This window comes from Sinohyriopsis cumingii, chromosome 3 (genome assembly GCF_028554795.1).
Source record: "Sinohyriopsis cumingii isolate HCF-2022 chromosome 3, ASM2855479v2, whole genome shotgun sequence".
In the NCBI taxonomy this organism is placed as follows: domain Eukaryota; kingdom Metazoa; phylum Mollusca; class Bivalvia; order Unionida; family Unionidae; genus Sinohyriopsis; species Sinohyriopsis cumingii.
Window position 1 is genome coordinate 55,858,216 of NC_142963.1, and position 27,669 is coordinate 55,885,884.

The window sequence follows — 27,669 nt, forward strand, 5'->3', positions numbered from 1 at the left end:
AAACTACCAAAAGTACAAAAGTACAACAGAGAGGGTTGACATATGTGACCAACTCAGGGCCAAATATCCAGTTGGAAGAGCATCAAATTGTGGCAGTATATGTTTCCACTTCAACATTAACGTATGCAAATTTAGTGTCTTTATAACAGTGGTGGGGAGTCATCCTGAGAGTGAGTCTAGAAAGTAGAGATTCAGACAGATTTTAAGATTAATTTGGCAAAGCAGCTGATAGGAAGTTTCAAGTGCGGGAAGGTTGCCATGAAGCAGAAATCTGTAGCCATAGTGACACAGGCCAATATTGAGACACACAGACTGCAGATACTTAAAAGAAAAAAATTCAGCCTTCAAATACTGTTCAAAGCATGGAGAAAAGAAATGAAAGAAAACCAAATTTGACTGTGTCATTTGCAGCACAGAATGTCAAAGTGTATTTCATCTAAGCTTGATCATTGCAGAGGAGTAGCAATTTGTTCCAATACAGGTGTATTTTTTATTGCCAAGCTTTGTTTCTTTCTTTAATGAGCTCAAATTTCGGAAAACAAATGAAATAGCAGATATTAATATTCTAGATCAGCTGTTCAATGAAATGGAACATTAGGTAAGATTGTTTATTTTTCTTCATTTGGCACATGTCTGACTTGATAGATTTACTCGTACTTAACCACATAACGTATGACAAATAACAACAACACACTTTGAAATATGTTTGTAATAACTTTAATATGCCCAAGTATGGATGGCAGGCCATATGAATGAATAACTTGAGAAAACATTTTTTTTGTAAAGGCGATTGAACTGTTTGAAAATTCCATAATTAGTAACACGTAAAGTCGGAATATTTTCAAGCTCTAAACATACAGAAGCTGAAAACTTAGATGTTTGCTTTCTTGGTTGCTGATAAAACATTACCTGAGCTATTTGACAACGAACTCAAGCATTAAAGTCCATCTTTGAACTAGTTCCCTATTTCCATCTGAATGGCTATAAGGTCAAGAATCAAATGGCTTCACACATGCCATGTGGATGCATCTAATTTTAGAAACATGGATTTTCTTAATATGACCACACAGTTTAATTTTGTTACAGCAACCACTGATATAATTGCAAATTTTAGGTTTTAATATTTGTGTATGTACTTGTAGTATTATTACTATTATTGTCTGTTTATTACGTCTATTTTGTTTGGCAAAATGAGTCATCTTAGAATACTACCTTGACCTTATATAGCACAGTGAATTCTCCAACTTCACATTGTCCAATATATTTTGAACCCAAATGTTTTGTGTTTTTGTTTTAGTTAAACATTCAATCACATATTTAGATTATGCTTTGTATGAATTCTATATTTCCCTTAATGTATGTGTGAAATGATCCATGAATATGGCCAGTGCAATATAGAGGTACTGCCTTGATACCGCTAGAATTGCAGTTTCATCAGTTGATAAATGTAAAGAAGGTTACCATGTGATCAGACCCAAGTGCATTTATTTCTGTTTAAACTGTATTGAGAACTACTTTACACTAACTTCTGTAAATAGAGTAATGTGAAAAGTAACTAATGTAAACACTGAAGTGGAAGGCTAAGGAAGGTGCTTTACAGTTTCATATTTTGCATAGGGTTAGAAATTTAAAGAAAAAGAATTTCCCTGGCTTTCCTCACTGGTTTTACTGGCTGTAAAAAAAAAGACCTTTTATATCTTAGGTATAGTTCAAAGAACCTTTAATTCCCTTTATTTTGGTGTATGATAGATGGGTGTACTATGGGTTATAGAGTATACAGCTTGGCCTTACTCCAGACATACACCTTTCAAAAAAGTGCTAGCTCCACTTGGTCATTTTCACTTCCTGAACTTCAGATGTAAATTGTATAAAAAAAGAGAGCTGGTAACATTTTTTAAAATACATTTTATACATTTGGTAATTAATTCATTGCACTTTCAGAAGCTGGTATTGTCCAGTCTGGCAAAATTCACTTTCCCTATTTTAATAGCTGCTATGGATAGTGTACTAACTCACGGTGATTCTTTTAGAACAAGGGAGCAGTCATTTTAATTAGCAGTGTGCTTAGATCATATACAATTTCCAAAAGTACAATACCCAAAGAAATGTCAGCAACATTACATTAAAGTAGCATAGAGGTATGTCAACATTCTCTCCAAGGCAAACAACTTCGCCTTACATACATCACTCTCTCAAAAGTACATAATAACTGGAAAGCATCCCCATGCAGATAGCATGCCTTTAAAATGAAATAAAAAATGTGTTTATATTTTATTTAGAAAATTGAATAAATTGATTTGACAGAATCAAATAACACATCATGCTGTTTGTCTGAATATGGATAATTCTTTCATCGACTAGAGTTGAAATAGAAAAAGCTGGGAAACTCAAAATGTGCCAAGAACATTGGGGCTTTGGCACTTTCACTGCGGATTATTACAAATGAATTAAAAAATAAAGCTAAATGGCTATAGGGATTGGGATGAGGGGGTTCAGAGACTGACATTATAACAATTTGGATTCACAGTCCTATATTGTAAGACACTGACCCTAATAGTTACGATGTGAGGGTAGGTGGGAGATCCACTACACCCCCTTACAGACCTGCCAACCCTCACAATTTTGGCATGAATTTCATGACTCGAGATAGAGATTCATGTATTCATGCTGCATGCAAAAATATAAAAAATCCAGACTTCTCAATCTGCTTAAATCATGAATAAAATAAATTTTATCCTGTTAAGTGCAAGCCAGAATAGCAGCAATGGTCACTCATACCCATAACAGTCCTGTATTGCTAGTCGCGATGAATGTAAAACTAGTTAAATTGTTACAGTTTGCCCTGAAGCAAGCATTGTAAAGAATATAATCTATATTTAAAACAGATGTTTTACAAATACTCATGAAGATAACTGGGGCCAAACTGATTTGTTTTAAGGGACACATGTACATACACTTAGCAGCAAATTTAGGTTTTTAAAAACAACACCAAATGAAGATAGCTTTTTTGAGTGTAGGAATTTTTCAGATGTTGAAAGATTAGCATGTATTGTAATTTGCTTGAGTTCATATTTTTCCACACATGCGCTGACATCACTAATTGTTAATCATTCAACAATTTATCTTATGGATTAATACCATTTTGTAATTGACCCTTTCATCACTATGGACCGGTTTTCTGGTCCAAGGGAAGTAAGTCCGTAAACACCATGGACCGCTTTACCCCGATTATATAAATTTCGGGGTACCTCTCATGACTTCCTTTTTGTAATGTAGATATTATATTTCGATCATCTCATGAGTTTAGCTTGTATACAACTAGAAATATCGAACAAAGTAGGCACTATTAACAAAATTTCTGAATGGTAAAATTTTTATCGAAAATGGCTCGAAGAAAAATCAGATTAGAGTGTCAGATTTTGAATGATGAGATGTTTCCAATTTCGACCTTGTACAGTTTGATGAAAATGAGAGAAGACATCTGGAGAGACAATGGCATGTGCTTGTGGGTGACAGTGATGATGATGAAGAGGACTTTGAAGGTTTTGAACTGGAGGTAGTGTACACTCCACGTAATTTTGTTTGGAATAAGTTGGAAAACCAAAGAGATTTGTTTCAGTTTTCTGAGAGAGTTGGACCCACCCGAGTATTAGAGTCAGGAAAGCTTTGGAATATTTTCAAATTTTCAATTCGGATGAAGTTTTTGGAAACATTGTCGAACGAATTTGAATGTGATGATCAAATGTGTCAGAGGCAATCTAGGTGTGTGGACCTTGGATGAAATCAAGGCATTTTATGAAATTTTAATTATTATGGACACCATGAAATTTGCCAGGGATGAATTGTATTGGTCAGAAAGTGATAAGCGCTGGCTTCTGGGATCCAAAATTGGCCAAGTTATGTCCAGAGATCGATTTTTTCAGATCAGATGTTACCTGCACTTCAGTGATGACAGGTGTGTTGTAAATGACAGATTACACAAGGTGAGATATTTGTTAGACCATTTAAGACATGCATTCCAGTCTGAATATGTCCCTCACAAACAAGTTACAGTTGATGAAGCAATGGTACATTTTAACTCATTAGCCCCAGGAGGTTTTCGTTGTTTTCGCCTGAAATGTGAGTAGGAAACACATTTTGGAGGCTATTTCTGAATACATCCTAATACATCGACTTCCAAGAGATTTTCCATTAGTCAAATGCCTAGTTGTGATAGAAACATAGTTTTCCATTGGTTATTTTGCTCGTACATGAGCAGAAGGGTAAAAGTTCTTTTTTTTGTTTGTTTGCTTAACAAATCCATCATTTTCATATTGAGACCACTCTTTATTCCAAATGCCCACCTTATCTTATTTATTGTAAAGGATTACCTGTCTATGTGCAGTTCAGACTGGTCTGTCTTAGATCTGAGGCCAACATGTCTAAAATCCGAACACAAAATCGGATTCTAACTATGGGTGAAATTTTGGTGGAAACAAATCGGGTCCAAAAAATGAGGTTTTTCCCTCTGTATTTTGTAGTGCAACTAGAAATTCCAGATTTTGTTATATCATTATAGAGCTACATCTGTCTACCTTTCTATAATACCCCCATCACTTTAGTGTATCATACATGACCGTGACACTACAGAGCTCGTCAGTAGGCTACTTCCTCCTGCCATTTAAACTCGTCACCAGGGGTTAATGTGTTAAGCCACCTACTCAAGTCCTGCAAGGTACCAATGCTGAACTATTGTTTGTGAGTTTTGTTGTTGAATGTAACCTGCCTTTCTCAGTTGGAGATCAGCAACAGTGACAGTGAAAGAGTATTTCCCCATTGTGAGGAAAAATAAGACAAACTTCAGTGCTTCCTTAGGTGATGAAAATTTGCAATAATGTCACCAAGATTAAACAAAGGCAAGAAGCCTGAGCTGTTTTAAAAGAATAGCCCAGTTGAGGAAGTTTGTGTATATTAGTAAATTTGGTTGCAAATAAATTTGTACTTGCAATCAGTGTAAATAATGCTTTAGTTTTGTTTTGGGATTTTCATGTAATGCCTTAGTTTGTGTTGGGTTTTTTTAATGGAGAGCAAGACCTTGATGTGAACGTCATATGTCTTGTAAGGGTAAGAGGGTTTGATTTTTATATGGGAAGCAAAGGGTTAAAAATAATTTTGTCTGTAGTTTTTTTTTTTCTTTTCTGGCACCTATTCTAAACAACTTGCTGTTCAGAATCTAGTTAGTAACAGTGGTCTGCTGAAAACTTTATTGTGGTGTGCAGCTTGTAGGGTTTGTCATTCCTGCATTGTAAATGGTAATTTTAGTCCAGTCTGATTTCCTGTTGCAGTGGATAGTAGCTTTTTGTATGATCAAGTTTTCCCAGTGAGAAGCTGATATCATTTTTTGCATGTTTATGATCCTATTTGTATGCGTTTCTTCAGAAAGGAGCTTATTTTTGTGACACTTTAATAACAGAATGCACTAATCTGATGAAAGTTAAGCAGCTTATTGGTTGGTTCTTGATAAAATGACTGGGCCAGATATCTACGATTGTTAAAATGTTATCAGTTTAGACCAGAATGTTTTGGCTTGATTTTGGTGTTCTGTGGCACAGCAACACAGGTAGGTTATTTAGTGCAGATGCAGTTAAGGTGACTTGTCTAAGAACCAACCATGGTAGCCAATAAGGGCTGATCCAATGGTAGAATTTGAACCTGCACCCATTTGATTGCAAGCCCATTGTGCAAAACAATAAAATCAGTGCAGTTCCAAACCAGGAGTGATATTCATTTGTAAAAAAATCTATTTTTTAAGATATAAATGAGAATGTCACCTAACATCAAGAAAGAAAAGGACTAAATTATGAGAGATTCCCAGGCTTCCACACAAATTTTGAAATTGGCACTTTTCCTGAAAGACAAAAGAAAACAGTGATGATAATTTTTTCCTGCTTGTTACAAAATAATAGTTTTAGCCCTTAGCAACTTACTGCTGCTGGTTGTCAGGATTCAGCAAAACTTTCATCCACCTGTATTGGTAAGTGATCCCAATGTCTTGTATGCTATGTTTATTGAAGGGAAGACAAAATGCACATAAAACATTCTTTTCTTTGTCTATTATCCCATTCTTTAGCATCGGGGACATTATGAGTACCTCAGTCGACATGTAATTGACCATCATAGATGTATCAATATTTTTTGGACCAAAGTTTATATACACTTTTGTAGCAGAAAGGCAATGATGCAACAAATTTTTTGGTTTATCCCAGGGTTCCTGTCAAGAAATCTGTGGTTCGAATAGATAGTCTAGGATTAAATGATCATGTTTGGGTAGCTATCGATGTCTACATTTTACCTAATCACTGACAAAGCAAATAAAGTCCAAAGGACTCTATGTTAACTTCATTTTATACTTATAATTCCAACTTACTTCTCTTCATTCATCAGATCAGCAGATTTCATCAACAAAACAATCACTTTTATGTAGGTCGAAGTTTTCTTTCATTAGTCTCTTAACTGCAGCAGAATACATTGCCCAATCTTGCCAAGAATCATCAATTCTTTATGCAGTAATATAGGGTGGTGTGTCATAGCAGGTCATGCCCTGAGTGATAAAATGTTATGATCATTTGTTTGATATATATATAAAAATTTGTTGAATCTGTTTAACTCAGCCTATTCCTTTCTCTTTCTCTAGAATTAAGCTTGCATTTGGCATGTGTTGTTACTTTCTACACATTTCGATCTTTCAAAAGCAAAATCGTGTCCATTTTTAGTGAGATGCCTTCCTTGTCATGTGACTGACCTTTAATAAAAACTGCTGAAACATGTTGTTGAGGGGACATGCAATAATTTCTGAAGATTGGCTTCTAAAGCCTGCCATATGCCTTCTTCGGCAAAAGGGGTTAGTGTTGGTGTTCAGGAAGGTCTGTGCAAATTGTTTTAACTTATAATGGTCTGTTTTAATCTGGAGTTTTAAAATTTTGATCGGAAATTACAGGAGTGGGTGGGTGGGGGCTTGTTGTTACAAGGGTGCAAGGTGTTGATATAGATAAACTTGACATCAAATGACTTGGAAGCAGGGAAGCAAAAGTAGTCCACAGAATTTATCGATGTGTAATAAATTCCAGATCAGTATCGTGTGGCCCATTTACATCCAGTCAGAATGTAGAAAACACATTCAATTCATAAAAATTGGAATTATTAGGATTTGTGATGGCAAGTTATCACAATTGTGTTGGTCCATTTTGTTTAATTTGACATGAATTGGAACAAAAGTGTCTTGAGAGTTGCACAGAAAATTAAGACTTGTTTACAATACCATCTGGTTTGTTTGATGTACTTAATGACGAGATCAGTTTTCATTAAATTAATGTGATTATAACATTTGGGAGATGTTTTTTTCTTGGTGCAAACTTTGAGATCAGATCAAATATGGAGTTGTTTATGTTAGAAATTCTAATGAATTCTTACCATTAAATTTTTTCCTGTAGTTAAGACATGGTACTTTTGTGTTTTGACTAAGGAATGCATAGACTCTTATTAAATTCACACCCATATTTAAGACATGGGTCTGTTGTGTTTTGATTGAAGATGCATGGATTCTTACCATAAAATTGACTCCCTTAACTAAGACATTGTTCTGTTGTGTTTTGGTTAAGGATGCATGGATTCTTGCCATTAAATTGACATTCAAAATTAAGACATTGTACTGTTGTGTTTTGATTAAGGATGCATGAATTCCCACCCATAACTAAGACACTGTACTGTTGTGTTTTGATGAAAGATGCATGGATTCTTACCATTAAATTGACTCCCTTAACTAAGACATTGTACTGTTGTGTTTTGATTCTGGATACATGGATTCTTACCATTAAATTCACACCCATAAGTAAGACATCATACTGTTGTGTTTTGATTAAGGATGCATGGATTCTTATTAAATTGACAGCCATAACTAAGACATAGTACTGTTGTGTTTTGATTAAGGAATGCATGGATTCTTACCATTAAATTCACACCCATAATTAAGATATGGTACTGTTGTGTTTTGATTAAAGACGCATGGATTCTTACCATTAAATTGACATTCAAAATTAAGACATTGTACTGTTGTGTTTTGATTAAGGATGCATGAATTCCCACCCATAACTAAGACACTGTACTGTTGTGTTTTGATGAAAGATGCATGGATTCTTACCGTTAAATTGACATTCAAAATTAAGACATTGTACTGTTGTGTTTTGATTAAGGATGCATGAATTCCCACCCATAACTAAGACACTGTACTGTTGTGTTTTGATTAAGGATGCATGGATTCTTATTAAATTGACAGCCATAACTAAGACATAGTACTGTTGTGTTTTGATTAAGGAATGCATGGATTCTTACCATTAAATTCACACCCATAATTAAGATATGGTACTATTGTGTTTTGATTAAAGATACATGGATTCTTGCCATTAAATTGACATTCAAAATTAAGACATTGTACTGTTGTGTTTTGATTGAGGATGCATGAATTCCCACCCATAACTAAGACACTGTACTGTTGTGTTTTGATGAAAGATGCATGGATTCTTACCATTAAATTGACTCCCTTAACTAAGACATTGTACTGTTGTGTTTTGATTAGGGATACATGGATTCTTACCATTAAATTCACACCCATAAGTAAGACATCATACTGTTGTGTTTTGATTAAGGATGCATGGATTCTTATTAAATTGACAGCCATAACTAAGACATAGTACTGTTGTGTTTTGATTAAGGAATGCATGGATTCTTACCATTAAATTCACACCCATAATTAAGATATGGTACTGTTGTGTTTTGATTAAAGACGCATGGATTCTTACCATTAAATTGACATTCAAAATTAAGACATTGTACTGTTGTGTTTTGATTAAGGATGCACGAATTCCCACCCATAACTAAGACACTGTACTGTTGTGTTTTGATGAAAGATGCATGGATTCTTACCATTAAATTGACATTCAAAATTAAGACATTGTACTGTTGTGTTTTGATTAAGGATGCATGAATTCCCACCCATAACTAAGACACTGTACTGTTGTGTTTTGATTAAGGATGCATGGATTCTTATTAAATTGACAGCCATAACTAAGACATAGTAAAGTTGTGTTTTGATTAAGGAATGCATGGATTCTTACCATTAAATTCACACCCATAATTAAGATATGGTACTGTTGTGTTTTGATTAAAGACGCATGGATTCTTACCATTAAATTGACATTCAAAATTAAGACATTGTACTGTTGTGTTTTGATTAAGGATGCATGAATTCCCACCCATAACTAAGACACTGTACTGTTGTGTTTTGATGAAAGATGCATGGATTCTTACCATTAAATTGACTCCCTTAACTAAGACATTGTACTGTTTGTGTTTTGATTCTGGATACATGGATTCTTACCATTAAATTCACACCCATAAGTAAGACATCATACTGTTGTGTTTTGATTCTGGATACATGGATTCTTATTAAATTGACAGCCATAACTAAGACATAGTACTGTTGTGTTTTGATTAAGGAATGCATGGATTCTTACCATTAAATTCACACCCATAATTAAGATATGGTACTGTTGTGTTTTGATTAAAGATACATGGATTCTTGCCATTAAATTGACATTCAAAATTAAGACATTGTACTGTTGTGTTTTGATTAAGGATGCATGAATTCCCACCCATAACTAAGACACTGTACTGTTGTGTTTTGATGAAAGATGCATGGATTCTTACCATTAAATTGACTCCCTTAACTAAGACATTGTACTGTTTGTGTTTTGATTCTGGATACATGGATTCTTACCATTAAATTCACACCCATAAGTAAGACATCATACTGTTGTGTTTTGATTCTGGATACATGGATTCTTACCATTAAATTCACACCCATAACTAAGACATTGTACTGTTGTGTTTTGATTAAAGATGCATGGATTCTTACCATTAAATTTACACCCATAATTAAGATATGGTACTGTTGTGTTTTGATTGAAGATGCATGGATTGTTACCATTAAATTTACACCCATAATTAAAATATAGTACTGTTGTGTTTTGATTAAAGATGCATGGATTCTTACCATTAAATTCACACCCATAATTAAGATATGGTACTGTTGTGTTTTGATTAAGGATGCATGGATTCTTACCATTAAATTCACACCCATAATTAAGATATGGTACTGTTGTGTTTTGATTAAAGACGCATGGATTCTTACCATTAAATTGACATTCAAAATTAAGACATTGTACTGTTGTGTTTTGATTAAGGATGCATGAATTCCCACCCATAACTAAGACACTGTACTGTTGTGTTTTGATGAAAGATGCATGGATTCTTACCATTAAATTGACTCCCTTAACTAAGACATTGTACTGTTTGTGTTTTGATTCTGGATACATGGATTCTTACCATTAAATTCACACCCATAAGTAAGACATCATACTGTTGTGTTTTGATTCTGGATACATGGATTCTTATTAAATTGACAGCCATAACTAAGACATAGTACTGTTGTGTTTTGATTAAGGAATGCATGGATTCTTACCATTAAATTCACACCCATAATTAAGATATGGTACTGTTGTGTTTTGATTAAAGATACATGGATTCTTGCCATTAAATTGACATTCAAAATTAAGACATTGTACTGTTGTGTTTTGATTAAGGATGCATGAATTCCCACCCATAACTAAGACACTGTACTGTTGTGTTTTGATGAAAGATGCATGGATTCTTACCATTAAATTGACTCCCTTAACTAAGACAATGTACTGTTTGTGTTTTGATTCTGGATACATGGATTCTTACCATTAAATTCACACCCATAAGTAAGACATCATACTGTTGTGTTTTGATTCTGGATACATGGATTCTTACCATTAAATTCACACCCATAACTAAGACATTGTACTGTTGTGTTTTGATTAAAGATGCATGGATTCTTACCATTAAATTTACACCCATAATTAAGATATGGTACTGTTGTGTTTTGATTGAAGATGCATGGATTCTTACCATTAAATTCACACCCATAAGTAAGATATGGTACTGTTGTGTTTTGATTAAGGATGCATGGATTCTTACCATTAAATTCACACCCATAATTAAGATATGGTACTGTTGCGTTTGATTAAAGATGCATGGATTCTTACCATTAAATTCACACCCATAATTAAGATATGGTACTGTTGTGTTTTGATTAAAGATGCATGGATTCTTACCATTGAATTCACACCCATAAGTAAGATATGGTACTGTTGTGTTTTGATTAAGGATGCATGGATTCTTACCATTAAATTCACACCCATAATTAAGATATGGTACTGTTGTGTTTGATTAAAGATGCATGGATTCTTACCATTAAATTCACACCCATAATTAAGATACGGTACTGTTGTGTTTTGATTAAAGATGCATGGATTCTTACCATTGAATTCACACCCATAAGTAAGATATGGTACTGTTGTGTTTTGATTAAGGATGCATGGATTCTTACCATTAAATTCACACCGATAATTAAGATATGGTACTGTTGTTTTAATTAAAGATGCATGGATTATTACCTTTAAATTTACACCCATAACTAAGACATTGTACTGTTGTGTTTTGATTAAAGATGCATGGATTCTTACCATTAAATTTACACCCATAATTAAGATATGGTACTGTTGTGTTTTGATTGAAGATGCATGGATTGTTACCATTAAATTTACACCCATAATTAAAATATAGTACTGTTGTGTTTTGATTAAAGATGCATGGATTCTTACCATTAAATTCACACCCATAATTAAGATATGGTACTGTTGTGTTTTGATTAAGGATGCATGGATTCTTACCATTAAATTCACACCCATAATTAAGATATGGTACTGTTGTGTTTTGATTAAAGATGCATGGATTATTACCGTTAAATATACACCCATAACTAAGACATTGTACTGTTGTGTTTTGATTAAAGATGCATGGATTCTTACCATTAAATTTACACCCATAATTAAGATATGGTACTGTTGTGTTTTGATTGAAGATGCATGGATTCTTACCATTAAATTTACACCCATAATTAAGATATGGTACTGTTGTGTTTTGATTAAAGATGCATGGATTCTTACCATTAAATTCACACCCATAACTAAGATATGGTACTGTTGTGTTTTGATTAAGGATGCATGGATTCTTACCATTAAATTCACACCCATAATTAAGATATGGTACTGTTGTGTTTTGATTAAAGATGCATGGATTCTTACCATTAAATTCACACTCATAAGTAAGATATGGTACTGTTGTGTTTTGATTAAACAACACACCTCATGATTCGCCATTTACTGCTTATCATTTTGGAGGTTGAAGTACCTTTTTAAAAAAAACATATCCATTAAGTCAGTAATTTGTCATCCCTTTCAAGTATATTGTTTCTACTGTAACAATTTTCTTTTTCAGGAGATTTGTTGTGAATGCTGGATATATATTGGATATGCTTAATTTCAGCATCCTGGGAATTACAAAGTTGCCATGGCATCCAAATCCTGATAATGTTTGTAAAATTCATTGCAAAATTATATGTTTCAGAAATATTCTTTTATATGGATCTTTCTTCATTTTGCTATATCAGCTATAATTTTTATTTATTCATAAACAACAGCAACTTACTTGCAGGCATATTTGTATTTGACTAATGAATGCAGATATGATTGTTTTAGACATTTGTTTTTCGTTTGGTTCTGTTATAGTCAGTTTCAAAGAACCTTTTGGCAATTTGTATGAACATTTCTGTATCATATCTGATGTTTGATAACTTGTAAATCCATGTGGAATAATACAACCCTACTGCCTGTGACCATTTTGAATATTTTTCAGAATTACGTCAGTATCATGGAGCTAGTCAGATATGACTTTTCTCTTTCAAAATGATCGTTTGGTCATGTAACGAGAGCATATGTGGATTTGTATTGTGGCTGTCATGAAACGCGACATGGTTCAGCAGTGTGTCAAATTACAAAGTGAATAAATTAATTGACCGTGTTCTTAGCAATTGGCTTATAACACATTAACCCCTGGAGCTTTTTGTTATTTTTGCCTAAGAATTGAGTAGGAAACACATTTTAAAAGCTATTTCTGAATAGACTCGAAAACATCAAATCCCCGGTCATCTTTCAATAACATACTGCCTAGTGGTGTTAGAAACATCGATTTTATTGGCTATTTGACTCGTGCATGAGCAGAAGGGTAAAAGTTGGACTTCATTTTTTTTTTTTTGCAAAACGGAGCCATTATTTTTGTATGGAGACCACTCTTTATTCCAAATGCCCATCTTATCCTACTTTTTGCAAAGGCTCATCTGTCTGTTTGCAGTTCATACTGGTTTGCCTTAGATCTGAGACCAAAAAGTCTAAAATTTGAACTCAAAATTGGATTCCGACCACGGGCAAATTTTGTGTAAAAAAAGTTGGGTCCAAAAAATGAGGTTTTTCTATCTGTATTTCGTAGTGCAACTAGATATTCCAGATTATTTGGTATCATTGTAGAGCTACAGCTGTCTACCTTTCTATAATACCACCCACTTTAGTGTATCATGCATGATCATGATGCTACAGAGCTCGGCAGTAGGTTACTACCTCCTGCCCCATAAAGTCGTCGCTAGGGGTTAATGTGTTATAATATTAAATTAATCGATCCATTTTGTTATCCCTAAGATAACTTTTAAGGATGCCATTTCATTAGATCTTGCTGTATGCATTATTTGACAAGGTTGTTGTCATAAATAAAAGTATTGTTAATAAACCATGTAAAAAGTTGTCGGAACAGCAGTACATCATTTTGGTAACAATTCTGAACTGTGAACTTGTATTAATATAATTTTTGCAGGTGTTTAGAGTTTGATTTATTTAGTTCATTAAGTAGTACATGATTTTAATTTTCATTTATTAGAAAAACTAATCAACGAATAACCAATTAGCTAATCAGAAAATCAACAACTGAAAAGTTGCCTCCTTGCTTTAGATAATTCATGATCATTAGTAATATCCCATATTTAGAGCATAAATATCTTAAGAGTTCGACGAAATTTTCAGCAATATCACAATGCCTTCATCAGCGACTAATTATGATCATAATTAGTTGCTTAGTTGCAGATGAAGGCAGTGCGATATTGCAGAAAATTTATAACTCTTTTAAGATATTTATGCTCTGAGCATGGGAAATTACTAATGATGAGAAATCAACAAAATTTAAAGAAAACAAACAAATAACACATACATATTTATTTATCTTTAGTTTTAAAAGATAAAGTAAATGTTCCCCAACTAAAATGTATAAATTGAAGTTCAGTTTTCTAATTCACAGTTGTCTGTGAGTGTATTGCACATGGGTCTTTTCTTTTTGTCTGGCTTTGGGTTGATAAAAGTCATGTGTCACAGCAACTGGTTCTCTTTCTGTGTGGCTTTGGATTGATAAATGTCGTAAGTAGCACAGCAACTGGTTCTCTTTCTGTGTGGCTTTGAATTGATAAATGTCGTATGTAGCACAGCAACTGGTTCTCTTTGTGGCTTTGGGTTGATAAATGTCGTATGTAGCACAGCAACTGGTTCTCTTTGTGTGTGGCTTTGGGTTGATAAATGTCATATGTGGCATAGCAATTGGTTCTCTTTTAGCTCCTCTAAGTATACCCTAGTTGTAGCTGTGTTGGAACTTCACTACAATCCGTCAGCTTCAATTCTTGTAGAGCTAGGATGTACCCCACTACATGAGGACAGGACCAGAAATATGAAATAAAGATAAAATTACATAAATACATTGAAAGTGCTGGTTTTGACTGGTATATCCATGTAACGACAAAGAAAATATCACTACAGATATAATCTTGTTTCAACATCAACTCCTCTCCTGATATACTATATATTATGTACTTGTTAATTAATGTATACCTTGTCTGATGGCCTTGAAACCTTCACTGGATCTACACAAATCACTAATAATTTAGTGTCCAGATATGTGTATGACATATTTATTTGCATGTACCCAGTAATATCTTTATTTACTTAACATAATGTTACATAATCCCTGGATGTCTCAGTGCTATTAAAGAGCAGCTGTCAAAGTTTGGCATAAAAATAAAATATAACTTAACTCAACCTGACAAAGTTCATTGTGTAAGTGACATCACTGTAGGCTTTATGTCCATGTGGATTGTAAGGGGCTTTTCATTCTTTTTCATGCTTCTGTGGCATTTTGCAATGTTAATATGATCTTGTCCTCGCTGTAGAGCATGTTGACATTATGAATGTATCAGTTGCTGAAATACTTGAACCAGTATTGTCTGCTTTTCAAAGATAAATCAAAATCTCTTTAAAAAAATTGGGATAAAAATTTTGAGGAAGATTAACCAATATAGCAACGAAGACACCATATTTTGCATTTGTTTTTCTAAATGGTTATCTCCCATACAATGGTGGAGCTACATGTGCTGTGGGGAGAGGTCAATTTTGTTTTAATGGTTGTAATAGAAATCTGTTTTATTATGTTTCTGTTACTGAACTTGTATAACTTGTGCTTCCCATCTTATGAAACCATTCCTTCTGTGAGGACTGGTTTCTGGTGAAGGAACAAAATGGCACAAAAAGCACATCATAGAGGCAGGATTCAGTGGTCACTCTTAAGAGGGATGGTGTGGAGGGAGGAGATCTCGTTTGAGAGGGACCTTAATAGAGGATCACTGTATGTCTTAGCTCATTTGGCCCCAGAGATTTTTGGCATTTTTGTCTGATATGGGGCTAGAAAATGCATTTTGGGGGTTAATCTGAATACATATGCGGCTTAGAGGTTTTTGCTTTGACTGATGCCTAGTTGTGCTAGAAACAGTTTTTTATTGGCTATTTGGTTCCTTCATGTGCAGAATTTTAAAAGTTCTTCTTATTCTTTTTGTTTTGCTTTTTGGATCCATCATTTTCATCTCTTGCCCACTTCTTACTCCCAATCCCCAACTTATCCTACCTTTTGCAAAGGTACACCTGTCTGTGCAGTACAGACCAGACTGCCTTTAATTACAGGCCAAAAAGTCCATAATCTGGACACACAGTCTGATTCCAACAACAGGCAAATTTTTGGTGTAAAAAAATCTGGTCTCAAAAATACTATTTTCTTGCTGCATTTTGTAGAGTTACATCTGTCTGCTTTATTGTAATACCACCCATTTTGGTGTATCTTAAATTACCTTGTCGCTACAGAGCTCAGAAGTAGGGTACAGCCTCATCACCCCTACAGGCAGGATTGGGGATGAATGAAATAATTCATGGTCACTCTTAAGAGGGATGGTGTTGTGGGAGGGGATCTCATTTGAGAGGGACCTTATAACATGATCACTCTATGTCCTAATGCTGAAATGAAGGTATTTCTGATTGAGGAATGCGAGATAAATAAATTCTTGTCTTTCTTGTAGAATCCTGCCATGCAGAAAAAGCTATAATATTGTTGTCTTTTCATTACATATTCAACAAAAGATGCAAATGCTTTAGAGAAGTGGGTGGGGATGCAGAATTTGGTTTATGTGACTTAAAAGCAATAGGAGAATGTTGATATTCACCTCAAAAATGCTTTTGAATTGAAATTCAAGAAGAATATCTTGACTGTTGTGGGTGCTGTCTTATTTAAGATTGAAGTATTCAGGATTCTTTACTTAGCACAAGCATGCTTGTACAGTCCTAATGGAGATTTGCCTGATTTCTTCAAATTTTCAAAAGTAAAAATAACTCTTTAGATGGTTTGTACTTGTCATAAGGAAAGAACAGTTTGAATTTGGGATTGTATGTATGTTTAATATTTAATTATTTGTTGGTTTTTCCTAATGACTGCATGATGTATATCTGTATTTTGTACCTGACCTTGTCCAAAATCAAATTCATATTGTACCTGACCAGTGTTTATTTTGTAAACAACAGAATATGTAGCTAAAATTTTCTTCATGAGTGTGGATTGAAAATTCAGATCGTTATTAATGTAAATGTTTTACCTGAATTTGAGTTAGAAGATACAGTCTTGATTCTGACTATAGAATCTTCTATAATGGAAAATACGTGAAAGAGACAGTATTTTCAGAAAATTGTAGTTGCTATCTAGATCTGCTATCTAGATCATGTATATGTAAACTTGTTTGTCTAAACATTACTCATTCTTGCCTTAATGTCTGAAGCAGAATCAATTTATTGTTGTGTTTAGATTTTTGTTTGGGTGGTTTTATTTATTTAAAAAAATTTTATTCACTGGAAATAGATAGTTCTCTTCAATAATATTCTTGGACAGAAACATTAAGTGATTTCAGACAAGAACATGTTTTGATTATATTATTATGATGCATGAGATTGTCAGCACATCATCACAATCCAGGCCATTGGCACATTAGCGTATTCAAGATTACATGCACTTGAACACTTTCAGTATTGGATCTTGTTTGGAATACCACTGGAATTCAATTGGAACTTTATATGTTTGGACTTTTGATAGAACTTTTGGGACTATTTGGAATTTAATTCACAATACCGTATGTTCATTTAAAATTTTCACATTTTTATTCTTGGGGAAATAAGCACCAATATGGTGGCCTTGTGGTTAGAGCATCTGCCTCGGAAGCAGGAGGTCGTGGGTTTGATCCCCGGCAGAGTCATACCAAAGACTTACAAAAATGGTACTAACAGCTGCTTTGGTTGGTGATGAGTCGGGATAATGTGACTGGGTGGGACATCATGCTACATGTCTGCAGCATGATGCCCCAGTGCCAGACACCACTATAAACTGCCACACTGCAGACATCGTAGCGATATGACTGAAAAATTGTTAAAGCTACGTTAAAAATCCTAATCACACACACATACACACACACTTGGGAAATAAATTATATGTTGAATTTTACAAAACTCATTTCTGTTACTTAGTTTAAGACCATAGAGTTGTAACAGGGTCAAAATGTAGAATGTTCAGATCAGTGTAACTAACAGTAAAAAAAAAAAGGGTTCATTTACAATAACTTTACTTCAGCTTAATGGATGGGGACCTAACTATGTGGATAATGCATACTTGAGATAAGGAAGAAGTCCTTTTTTTAAGAATGAAAAGGTCAGTAGTCAAGTTTACTTAGTCTGAGAGATGAAAAATGGAATGAAAAGCTTTATTTCTTGACCATATACATCCATCCGTTTCGTGGATGGCTTACACTTTGAACTAGAAAGAAAGCTAATGGTATGTATCAAAAGGTTGAAGGTCAAAATCAATGACTGAAGGAAAAATGTATTGTGTGTAATAACTTTAATGTATTTTGGATAGCTTTCACTGAAGGTAAGGAAGGAATGTTTTGATTTTGGTGTCAAAAGATCAAAGGTCAGGGTTATTTTGATTCATGGAAAGATTGTTTCTGTTGATTAATTTTTGGTTTAGTCTCAGTTCCTTGACAAACTGTTTGTGACTTTCACTTAGGGTTAGAGTAAAACCTGTAGATTATGGGGCCTAAGGGTCAAAGATCAAGATCATTGTAAGTCTCATAAGAAAATAATGGGTTTCTACACAGTAAGTTCAGTTATACACTGCATACCTCCAAGTTCAAGGTCATTTTGACACAAGTTTGGGAAAAGGTTTCCATAAAAATACTTTAGTTACACTTGAGGGCTGACTGATAAGGGAAGAAAGTGTGCTGTACAATTTTGGGTTATGCAGCACTGAAATGTCAAGATTACAATGGTTCATATAATACACTTGGTTTTTTACACCCTCTTCTTTCAATAAAATTCACACATTAAAGGAACTGATTGTTAGCCTGCCAGCCAACAGTAATGTTCCAAGTCTACAGTACATACTAGTGCCAATGTACAGTGAAGGGTGGACATACGCTATATTCGTTATTTTTATTTTTGATGTATTTAAAGCCTCATTTTGAAAGCAAGTTTTTGTTTTCTTTTTCAGTTCGATTACATGACAGTATACAAGATGAGGGATTCCATTATTTAGTTTTTGACTTGTAAGTATGTCATAAAAAAATGGAAAATTCAAATGTCCTGTTGGTATGTATGGCATTAAAATCCTATATTTGCTTTTGCACATCCAGGGCTTGAAAAATTTTCAGTTTGGCTACTGTATGTACTTGCTTATAAGTTGAGTCAAACAACAAAAGCCTGATCTGCCAAGGCATAATGTGCCTGCAGATTAGGGTCTATGTTGTTTGTTCTGCTGATTGCTCCTAAGAAACTGTACAGACCTAGATCTGCCAATGCATCATGGGATGGCAGATCTGGGTCTCTGTAGTTTGCAGTTAAGCTCGTCTTACAAGTGAGTATATGGTATTTGTCCTGTATGGCAAGTTACATAAAACTTTTACTTTTCCTGCAGTAAATTTTGCTTATACTTTGTAAGTGTAGGTGATGTTTAGTGAAGTAAACAGTGGTAGGGCTTACAAATATAATGTTGAGTTTTGGAACTGTCATTTTATTTTTGGGTGTGATTAATATGAAATTATCATAAATCCAGCAATTGCATGATTGTAAAATCAACTGTGTCTGCTGCATACTGTTCTTTGTTTGACTATAATTTTAAACAAATATCATAGACTCTGAACTGTTTCGACACACACACACGCACACACTGTTAAATATGGTAATTCCATTATGTTGATATGGCATTGACAAGTTGTATTATTACAATCAGAAATAACATTATTAGAGGGTATCACAATTACCTAGCAGTCTGTTGCAATTTATTATGCAAATAGTCTCTAATGTTATAGACTCTTATCTTCTTCCCATACCCCAATTAATAGGACCCAAAGTGATCATGATCAAAATTGATTCTAAACAATAGGCAACACAGTGTGCTAAAAGGCAAAGAATCATCAACCGTAAAACATTTTTCTGGGATATATGAATCAAAAATTCAGAATAGATGTAACTTTTGCATTATTAGTACTTTATTTGAGTACATGATTCTCTTTTGGTTTCGAAGAAAATTAAATTTGTCTGTGCAGTGTTATGTTTAATTTTTATTGGTGTTTCTATTTTCAACCTTTTGGCTATAGCAGCCATGATCTTGTTTAGCTGGAAGACAATGAAACTGGCCATTAGTAATGGATAAATGCATTGTGCTGATCAATAACAATACAGGTGAACTATATTGTATGCATAACAAAGAACAAGAAAAGAGACGTAATAGGAGGAAATGTCTGAATTTGCCCTTGGGGTTTTGTGTCATTGTTTCCATAGTAACCATCCAAACATAACCCAATTTATATGAAATACTTCCAGCTTGTTCAACTGGGAAAGAATAAAATATCCATTGTGTAAGGAGATAAATCTTGGCAAGTGATGTAAATTTCTGACCTTGCTTTTTCAATTAATCCAGGAAAAGGAAAAAATGTATGATATCTAGGCCATTTTGATAATATTGATAGATATACTGTCCTATCACCAGAAAGTGAATATTTCTTTCTTCCTTTTACTGCTTTATACTTCTATATCAATTATTAGGGGTATATGTGCTTTTGCACACTATGTTTTGTGGGGAGTTCCACATGATGACCACAGGTAGTGACCTGGTTATCCCAAATACCATGGGCAGGATCTTTTATCTGCATGGGGGTCGACCATTTGACATTAGCCTCAGGCAGATGGAACACTGATTGGCATCATACCTACCAGTGATGCTAATTAGGGTGTTTTGGAAACACAACTTCTTGCCCTCACTGGGATTTGAACCTGGTATTTCTTTACATTAGAGGCCAGTACTAACTGCTAGGCCACTGCGGAGTGAACATATAACATGTTCTAAGAAAAAATGCTCTCTTAAGCATCTTGGTGATTGATATGATTTCTAGCTTGGTTATGGTATGATCCATTGTGTCCCCATTACTAAAAACAGAATGAAAGATTAAAGCACTTCTACAAAACTCTTTAATATAATTTGATGAAATGAAAATCTTTACAAATGATGCTGATCCACCATAAAATATAGCCACTGTGACCAAGGTATTCATACATGTTGGCATAAAAGAAAGTGTTGGACACTTGCACCACTTATCTTGAATAAATGAATGAAATGTGTCTGCTAGGATGATTGCCTGATTTGTTGTATTCTTCCAACAAATTTTGGGAATTGAAGAAGTTGCTGGTCTAGGGCTTGGTAGAAGGGTCATGTCCTCTTCTCTTTTTTACAAGATTACCACCTCTATTCTGAAGTGGGGGTTAGGGCACTTTAGGCTCTGCCACATGTTCTGGTGGACAGTTTGTCCAAACTGTGTCAGGAAATCCTCATTGAATAGCCTCTATGCCAGTTGGTAGCAGCATAGAGGCTTTTCATTTGTGAGGAAGGCCCATGGTGTATTTGTTCTGAACAACAAGCTTTCTCTTTATGCCTCTCCAGTGCCAGACTAGTGGGCATGAGTGTTGGATGCCTTCAGGAACAGATGGGATTGAATACTTTCTTACCTTCCAGAAAAACCATAAGGTTCTTCACAGAGTCCCATGGTTCAGTGATCTCCTTGATCTGTAGGTTGATAATTCAAGGGAATTACTGCTGAAGTGGGATCTGCTTTCACAGCACAAAAGTCCCACAACCATGGCTTTCCACAAATCTTTTGCCTTCATGAATGACTCACATCAAGCAAGCTCTTGGCAAGTACCAGTTTTCGAGCTGAGTTTGCCAACTCTATCACTCAGACTAGATGGCAAATTTACTGCATTGTTTATGATGCAAAATGGAATTTTTGTTGTAATTGGTACACTAGGACATGCATTGAGGATATCTGCTACTCTTTAGCTGCAGTTGTAGATTTTCTTCTTTTCCAAGAAAAATAATGCTGTGGCATCCATCATCATGGGCTATATAGCAATTCTCTTTGATCCTCTTTAATTCTCTATGAGATCCACAATTGGGATGGATGCACAATTTTCAGAACTGATCATGTACTTTAAGCTCCCGAGACCAGTATGTCACTTACAAATGCCAAATTGGAACTTCTTATGTGTGCTTAGATCACTATCTATCCTTAGGAACCTCTGAATGAAGCCTACTTGGAGAATTGACTGCTCTGGTGGCCTAGTGGTTAGAGCGTCTGCCTCGGATGTGGGAGGTTGTGGGTTTGATCCCAGGTCGAGTCATACCAAAGACTTATAAAAATGGTACTGACAGCTGCCTCGCTTGGCACTCAGCATTAAGAGGTTAGTGTTTGGGCTGGTGAGTCTGGTGTCAGGATAATGTGACTGGGTGGGACATCATGACACATGTCAGCGGCATTATGACCCAGTGCTAGATATCACTATAAACTGTCACACTGCAGACATCATAGCGATACGACTGAAAAATCTAAATCAAAGACACACATTTGTCACATACTTATCCTGTCAGAGCTTGCAGGAGGAGAGAAAATGTTGTGCAAGGTATTTAATAATCCTGCTGTTGGTAAAAAATTATTTGAAGAATACATTTGCCTCTTGGACTAAATAATACAGTAAGAATGTTAGATTTATTGCACAGTTAGGTTGCTTTCACAAATTGCAAAAATGATTACATTGAAGTAAATTGAAAATTCAGTGTGTTTTCATTAAAGATTGGATAAAAGACTTTTTGTAAAAAATATTTCTCTGACCATTGAATGGTCAGCACTTGATTTGTTAATACACTTGACTTAGGGTTCATTGTTGGGCAAACTTAAGAATACCTTGTTTTTTAATAGTCACGAGAGAAACCAAGCAGCTAACCCCAACTTGTTGAAAATTTGTAACTTTTCTTTTCTTTTTTTTTAGAGTCACAGGTGGTGAATTATTTGAAGATATAGTTGCAAGAGAATTTTATAGTGAAGCTGATGCTAGGTGAGTTAAAATCTGTGAGTTCTTGTACTTTTATCTGTTGTATTTTCTTTTAGGGAACATATCATTTTAGTGATGTTAAGTTCTTGAATCTAGGGTTCATCCCCACCTTTTATCACCTTGTTGCCTCAGCTGATGTGAAAATCGGTAAGTACAGAGGAGCCCTGATGCACACTGTCATTACATTTGTTTAAAAAAGATTTCAGTTCATTTAAAAAAATGTTAAATGTAATGTTTTTCATTCTTCACAGTATTAGTTAGCCTTTGTTGTAAATTTTGCAACTTTTTCCTATTGAAACAATTACAGTTGATTGCATTATAACTTTTATTTACAAAATTTATTAACTCAATAACCCTTGGCACTACGTTTACACATCAGGTAGTAATAGCCTGCTGTCGAGCTCTGTAGTGTCAAGGTGATGTATGATACACTAAAGTGGGTGGTATTATAGAAAGATAGACAGATGTAGCTCTACGATGGTACCAAATAATCTGGATGTTTTAGTTGCACTTCAGAATGTGTCAGAATTTTAGACTTTTTGGCCTCAGATCTAAGGCAGACTGGTCTGAACTGCACACAGATAGGCGAACCTTTGCAAAAAGTAGGATACAGTGGGTGTTTGGAATAAAGAGTGTCTCCATAGGAAAATGATGAGTTCGTTAAGCAAAAAATTTATTTAAAAAAATTCCAACTTTTACCCTTCTGCTCATCCATGAGTGAAATTGCCAATGAAAAACGATGTTTCTTCCACAACTAGGCATTAGGTTAACGGGAAATCTCTTGGAAGTCGATGTATGACTTTGTATTCAGAAATAGTCCCCAAAATGTGTTTCCTACTCATATTTCAGGTGAAAACGACAAACCTCCAGGGATTAATGAGTTAACACACAGTGTGATACTTGATTAATGCATATGGAGATAGGCTTCCTTCAGCTGCAGAATTAAATGCAAAATGCAAAAAAGATTTTTGAATGCTATGGTTATCAATGCAAAGGATACCTAACCTATTTCAAATAGTTTTATACATGGTTAAGTGTAAATTTGTCAAGAGTTCTTAATAAATTTTGCACGTTTTATGTGAAAAGGGTAATTATTAGTCTTGAACCTGTTTTATTTGGCACTGTTAGTAATAGGGATGGTATTCATTTGATAATAATAATAATAATAATAACAACTCATTTAGGGAGAGTAACCGAATGAGTACAAGACTATTCTACCATGGATCCTGTTTTATGACTGAAATGGAAGAAAAAAATGAGCAAACATGATATAGCTTACACAAATTTCTATAAAAGCAACATCATCTATATTTATATTTTGATATGGGCATAATGTTTTAGGTTTATTTTTTCCTTGTTTAAAATGGGAATTTGATATTTATTGTGGTATTATACAAACATAGTATTTAAAGTAGATTTCTTAATGGTACAATTCATTTTCATCAAGACTGCTCTGGTGGCCTAGTGGTTAGAGCGTCCGTCTTGGATGAGAGAGGTTGTGGGTTCGATCCCCGGTCTAGTCATACCAAAGACTTATAAAAGGGGTACTAACAGCTGCCTCGCTTGGTGTTCAGCATTGAAAGGTTAGTGTTAGGACTGGTAGGCCTGGTGTCAGGATAATGTGACTGGATGGGACATCATTCCACATGTCTGAGGCATAATGACCCAGTGCTCAACATCACTATAAACTGCCACATTGCAGACATTGTAGCGATATGACTGAAAAATTGTTAAAGCTGTATTAAAATCCAAACCACATCACATTTTCATCAATCTTTATGAAGATAATGCCAGAGAGAGTGGTTTTCACCCCAGGAATATTTTTGATACCAATGGGGTAAGCATGCAACAGAGTTCCAAAATGTTTTGTTCTGGTTTAGTTCTTTCAGTGTTGGAAAGTTGATATTTTTTGAAAGTTTACAGTATTTATCTACTGCTGACACAGTTCTAGTTGTTTATCATTGGAGAAATATATCAAATATAAATGAAGGAATTCCAAAACATTTTATTGACATGATTTCAGAACAAGTAAGATTTGAAAACAAGAATTGCACCTTTTCTTACTTGGATAGACAGATAAAGAGAAATGTATTGGGCTCAAAGATTGTTTTTGATATTGACCAAATTAGTTTTCTTGCTGAAAGTATAGTATGTAAATAGAAGAGCAATCACATCTTGAGATAAAATTCTACTTGTCAGATATTCTGGAAGATAAACAACCACAGTAATCACAGCAACTACAATAACAACAAGAACTACTACTATTACTACTGCTACAACTACAAGTATATTATCAAAATTAATAGTATGTAATAGTGCCCAAGAAATTTTACATGAGTCCTCCTCCACTTCTTTTCACCTCCTCCACTTCTTTTCACCGGTTACTAAAAAGATCAAAACCAAAAGTTAACATTTGGAAGACATGCAATCTAATCCAAGGTTAGGATATGTTCTATTCACTGTTGAACCATTCCATTTGTTTTGTTTCTTTGAATCTTTCTTTTCCTCATCAAAGAGATCCCAGCATCTGAATATGAATCCTCAAAATAGGCATCTGACATCAGTAGCCAGGCAAACCTTAGCAAGCTAGGTGCTGGGTAATTTTTTTTATATTTTTATGGTGGTATGCCCGTAATTAATGAGCAAGGATTTTATTAAGTTAAGAAGTAAGTACAGGTCACTTGTTGAACTGATAATGGAAATGATTGATACATAATGATACTGCCAGTAGACTCCATCATTGCAGGCTGATCAGTCTGTGTTGCTGTGTTGGCACAGTATCAGAATCAGCATCAAAGATTTCACACCAGCAATCAGGCCAAGCTAGGTAGAAAATAGAACAGCTAATTAGCTGCATAATTATGTTGGATTACCTTAGTATTTATTGAAGAATTTGTAGGAGAAGGTGTCATTCAAAAGATTGGGCTTGAGTAAGATGACACAGATTTATGTCACATGATAAGTTTCAAAGGATAGTAGGAAACAAAATAAACCCCACCATATTAGCAGTGGTCCATGGCATATCTTGTGGGTTCAAAAGCTTTTTCAGCTAAACTGAGCCGAATGCTGGAGAGAATGTCTGTGTGAGATACTGCTATGAGGTGTTATAAAGTTTCAAAAGTTCCTTTTTTTATATTTCTTTCAAATCAGATATATCTCATAGGTCCAAATACACTGTCTTTTAGGATCATTATCAATTTTTGATTTAAAATATTTCAGCTTCGTTGGTGAAATTTGTATGGTTACCATATATATTTGCTCAGAAGAGTCCAACTGCAAACTGCACATAATCGATCTGCCTTCACAAAATGCGAGAGTGGATCTGGTTCTGTGCAGTTTGTTAGGAGCAATCAGAAGAACAAACAACATAGACCCCAATCTTCAAGCACATTATGATGTGATAGATCAGGATCTTTGTTGTTTGCAATTTTATTTGTCTTATATGTGAGTATATACAATGTTGTCAACAACAGTTACTTGTAATAATTTGAATTTATTTAGGGTTTTCTATCTGTTTCTCCTAATTGTGAAAAAGATGTTCTTGTGTCACATGTTTATTTCCCTGGAAAAATTCTGTGAAAATGAAAAAATATGAACTTACAGTTTTATAGAATCAAATCCAAAATAATCCAAGAATAATCCAAGAATAATCCAAGAATAGTTTTAGTAGTCCTAGTAACAAAATGTTCTTCTGATTTCAAGTTTGAACCCCAATGAAGAATCCAAGATAGAAGACGATGATGTATGTTGCAATCTGTAGTGTTGAAGTCTACAGTTCCTTGTAGAAATAAGAACTATCACTCCGATTTTTGATTGCTGAATAAATTTTTATAAAAAAATGTCCTTGTTGAACAATTTTACATGAGCACACATATTTTCCAGAAAAATAACAGAATTAATCCTTTTGAATCCAAGTAATTTGAAATACTCCAAACAGCACAACATACAACTTCCAATTTAACAGCCTCTACTCCTACTGAGAATAATTTTCCAAAATAGAGGTTATATCATATTGTAAATGTAAACAAGGAGTCACGTGATCATCTTCTCGAAGCTTCTAGAAACTACTTGCTTGTTAAAGGTCATGTACTCCCAGTGTGACCCTGATGAAAACCAATCATTTTACTCTAAGAAATAAAAAAATTAAGAAAATTGTTTACATCTTAAAGACAACGTTCCATCATGACCTCAACAACAACCAATCATTTTAAAATAAAATAGAACATGTTTACGATGGTTGCTACAAATTTTGAAACAAGGTCAGGATTTAGACCAACACCTGGTGTTTATAAATTAAGTCAAGGTCAAACTATTTTCTGAAAAAAGTATCATCTCCAGTGAATAAATTTACATTACAGTATCATGTAATGAAAAATAAATTTAAAAAAGAACCCTGACAAACAGTTAAATTGAAATAAATATATTAAATCAGATATACTTCAATCAAATATACATAACAATGTGCGAGGCCTGTAGTAATAGTCATATCTATCTAACCATCCATTAATCGATCAGTCTGTTTACACTTCATGTAACCCTCAAAGCTCTGCAATCCTTGCCAAAATTGGATGCTATTTATCTTAAGTGATTTTAAAAAGTTTCATAATTTTTCAAGCTCAATTTTAATAGAGCTCTTGCCTTTTTCTGATCAGTTTTAAATCTTTGCTCCAGCAGATCCTTGTAACAACATAACCCAGGAACCATTCAGCAAGTTGTAGTGCAATTTGGTATGAACATTGCCCCATTGAACTTGATGTGCCGTTTTTTAAAAAAATAATTATTTCAGCTCCATTTTGGCTCATTAGCCCTTGATAATTAA

At 34.3% G+C, this 27,669-nt stretch overlaps 1 protein-coding gene across 7 annotated transcripts in view; it reads left to right on the plus strand.

Annotated features, from left to right (window-relative positions):
• Positions 1-27,669, plus strand: part of LOC149802889 (calcium/calmodulin-dependent protein kinase type II subunit delta-like) — a 298,291-nt gene that overhangs the window by 97,181 nt on the left and 173,441 nt on the right. For all 7 annotated transcript variants that reach the window (XM_089952362.1, XM_089952367.1, XM_089952361.1 and 4 more), the window contains exons 4-5: positions 18,961-19,015; positions 22,788-22,853. In XM_089952362.1, the coding sequence (XP_089808488.1) occupies positions 18,961-19,015; positions 22,788-22,853 (121 nt within the window). The remainder of the gene's footprint in view (positions 1-18,960; positions 19,016-22,787; positions 22,854-27,669) is intronic.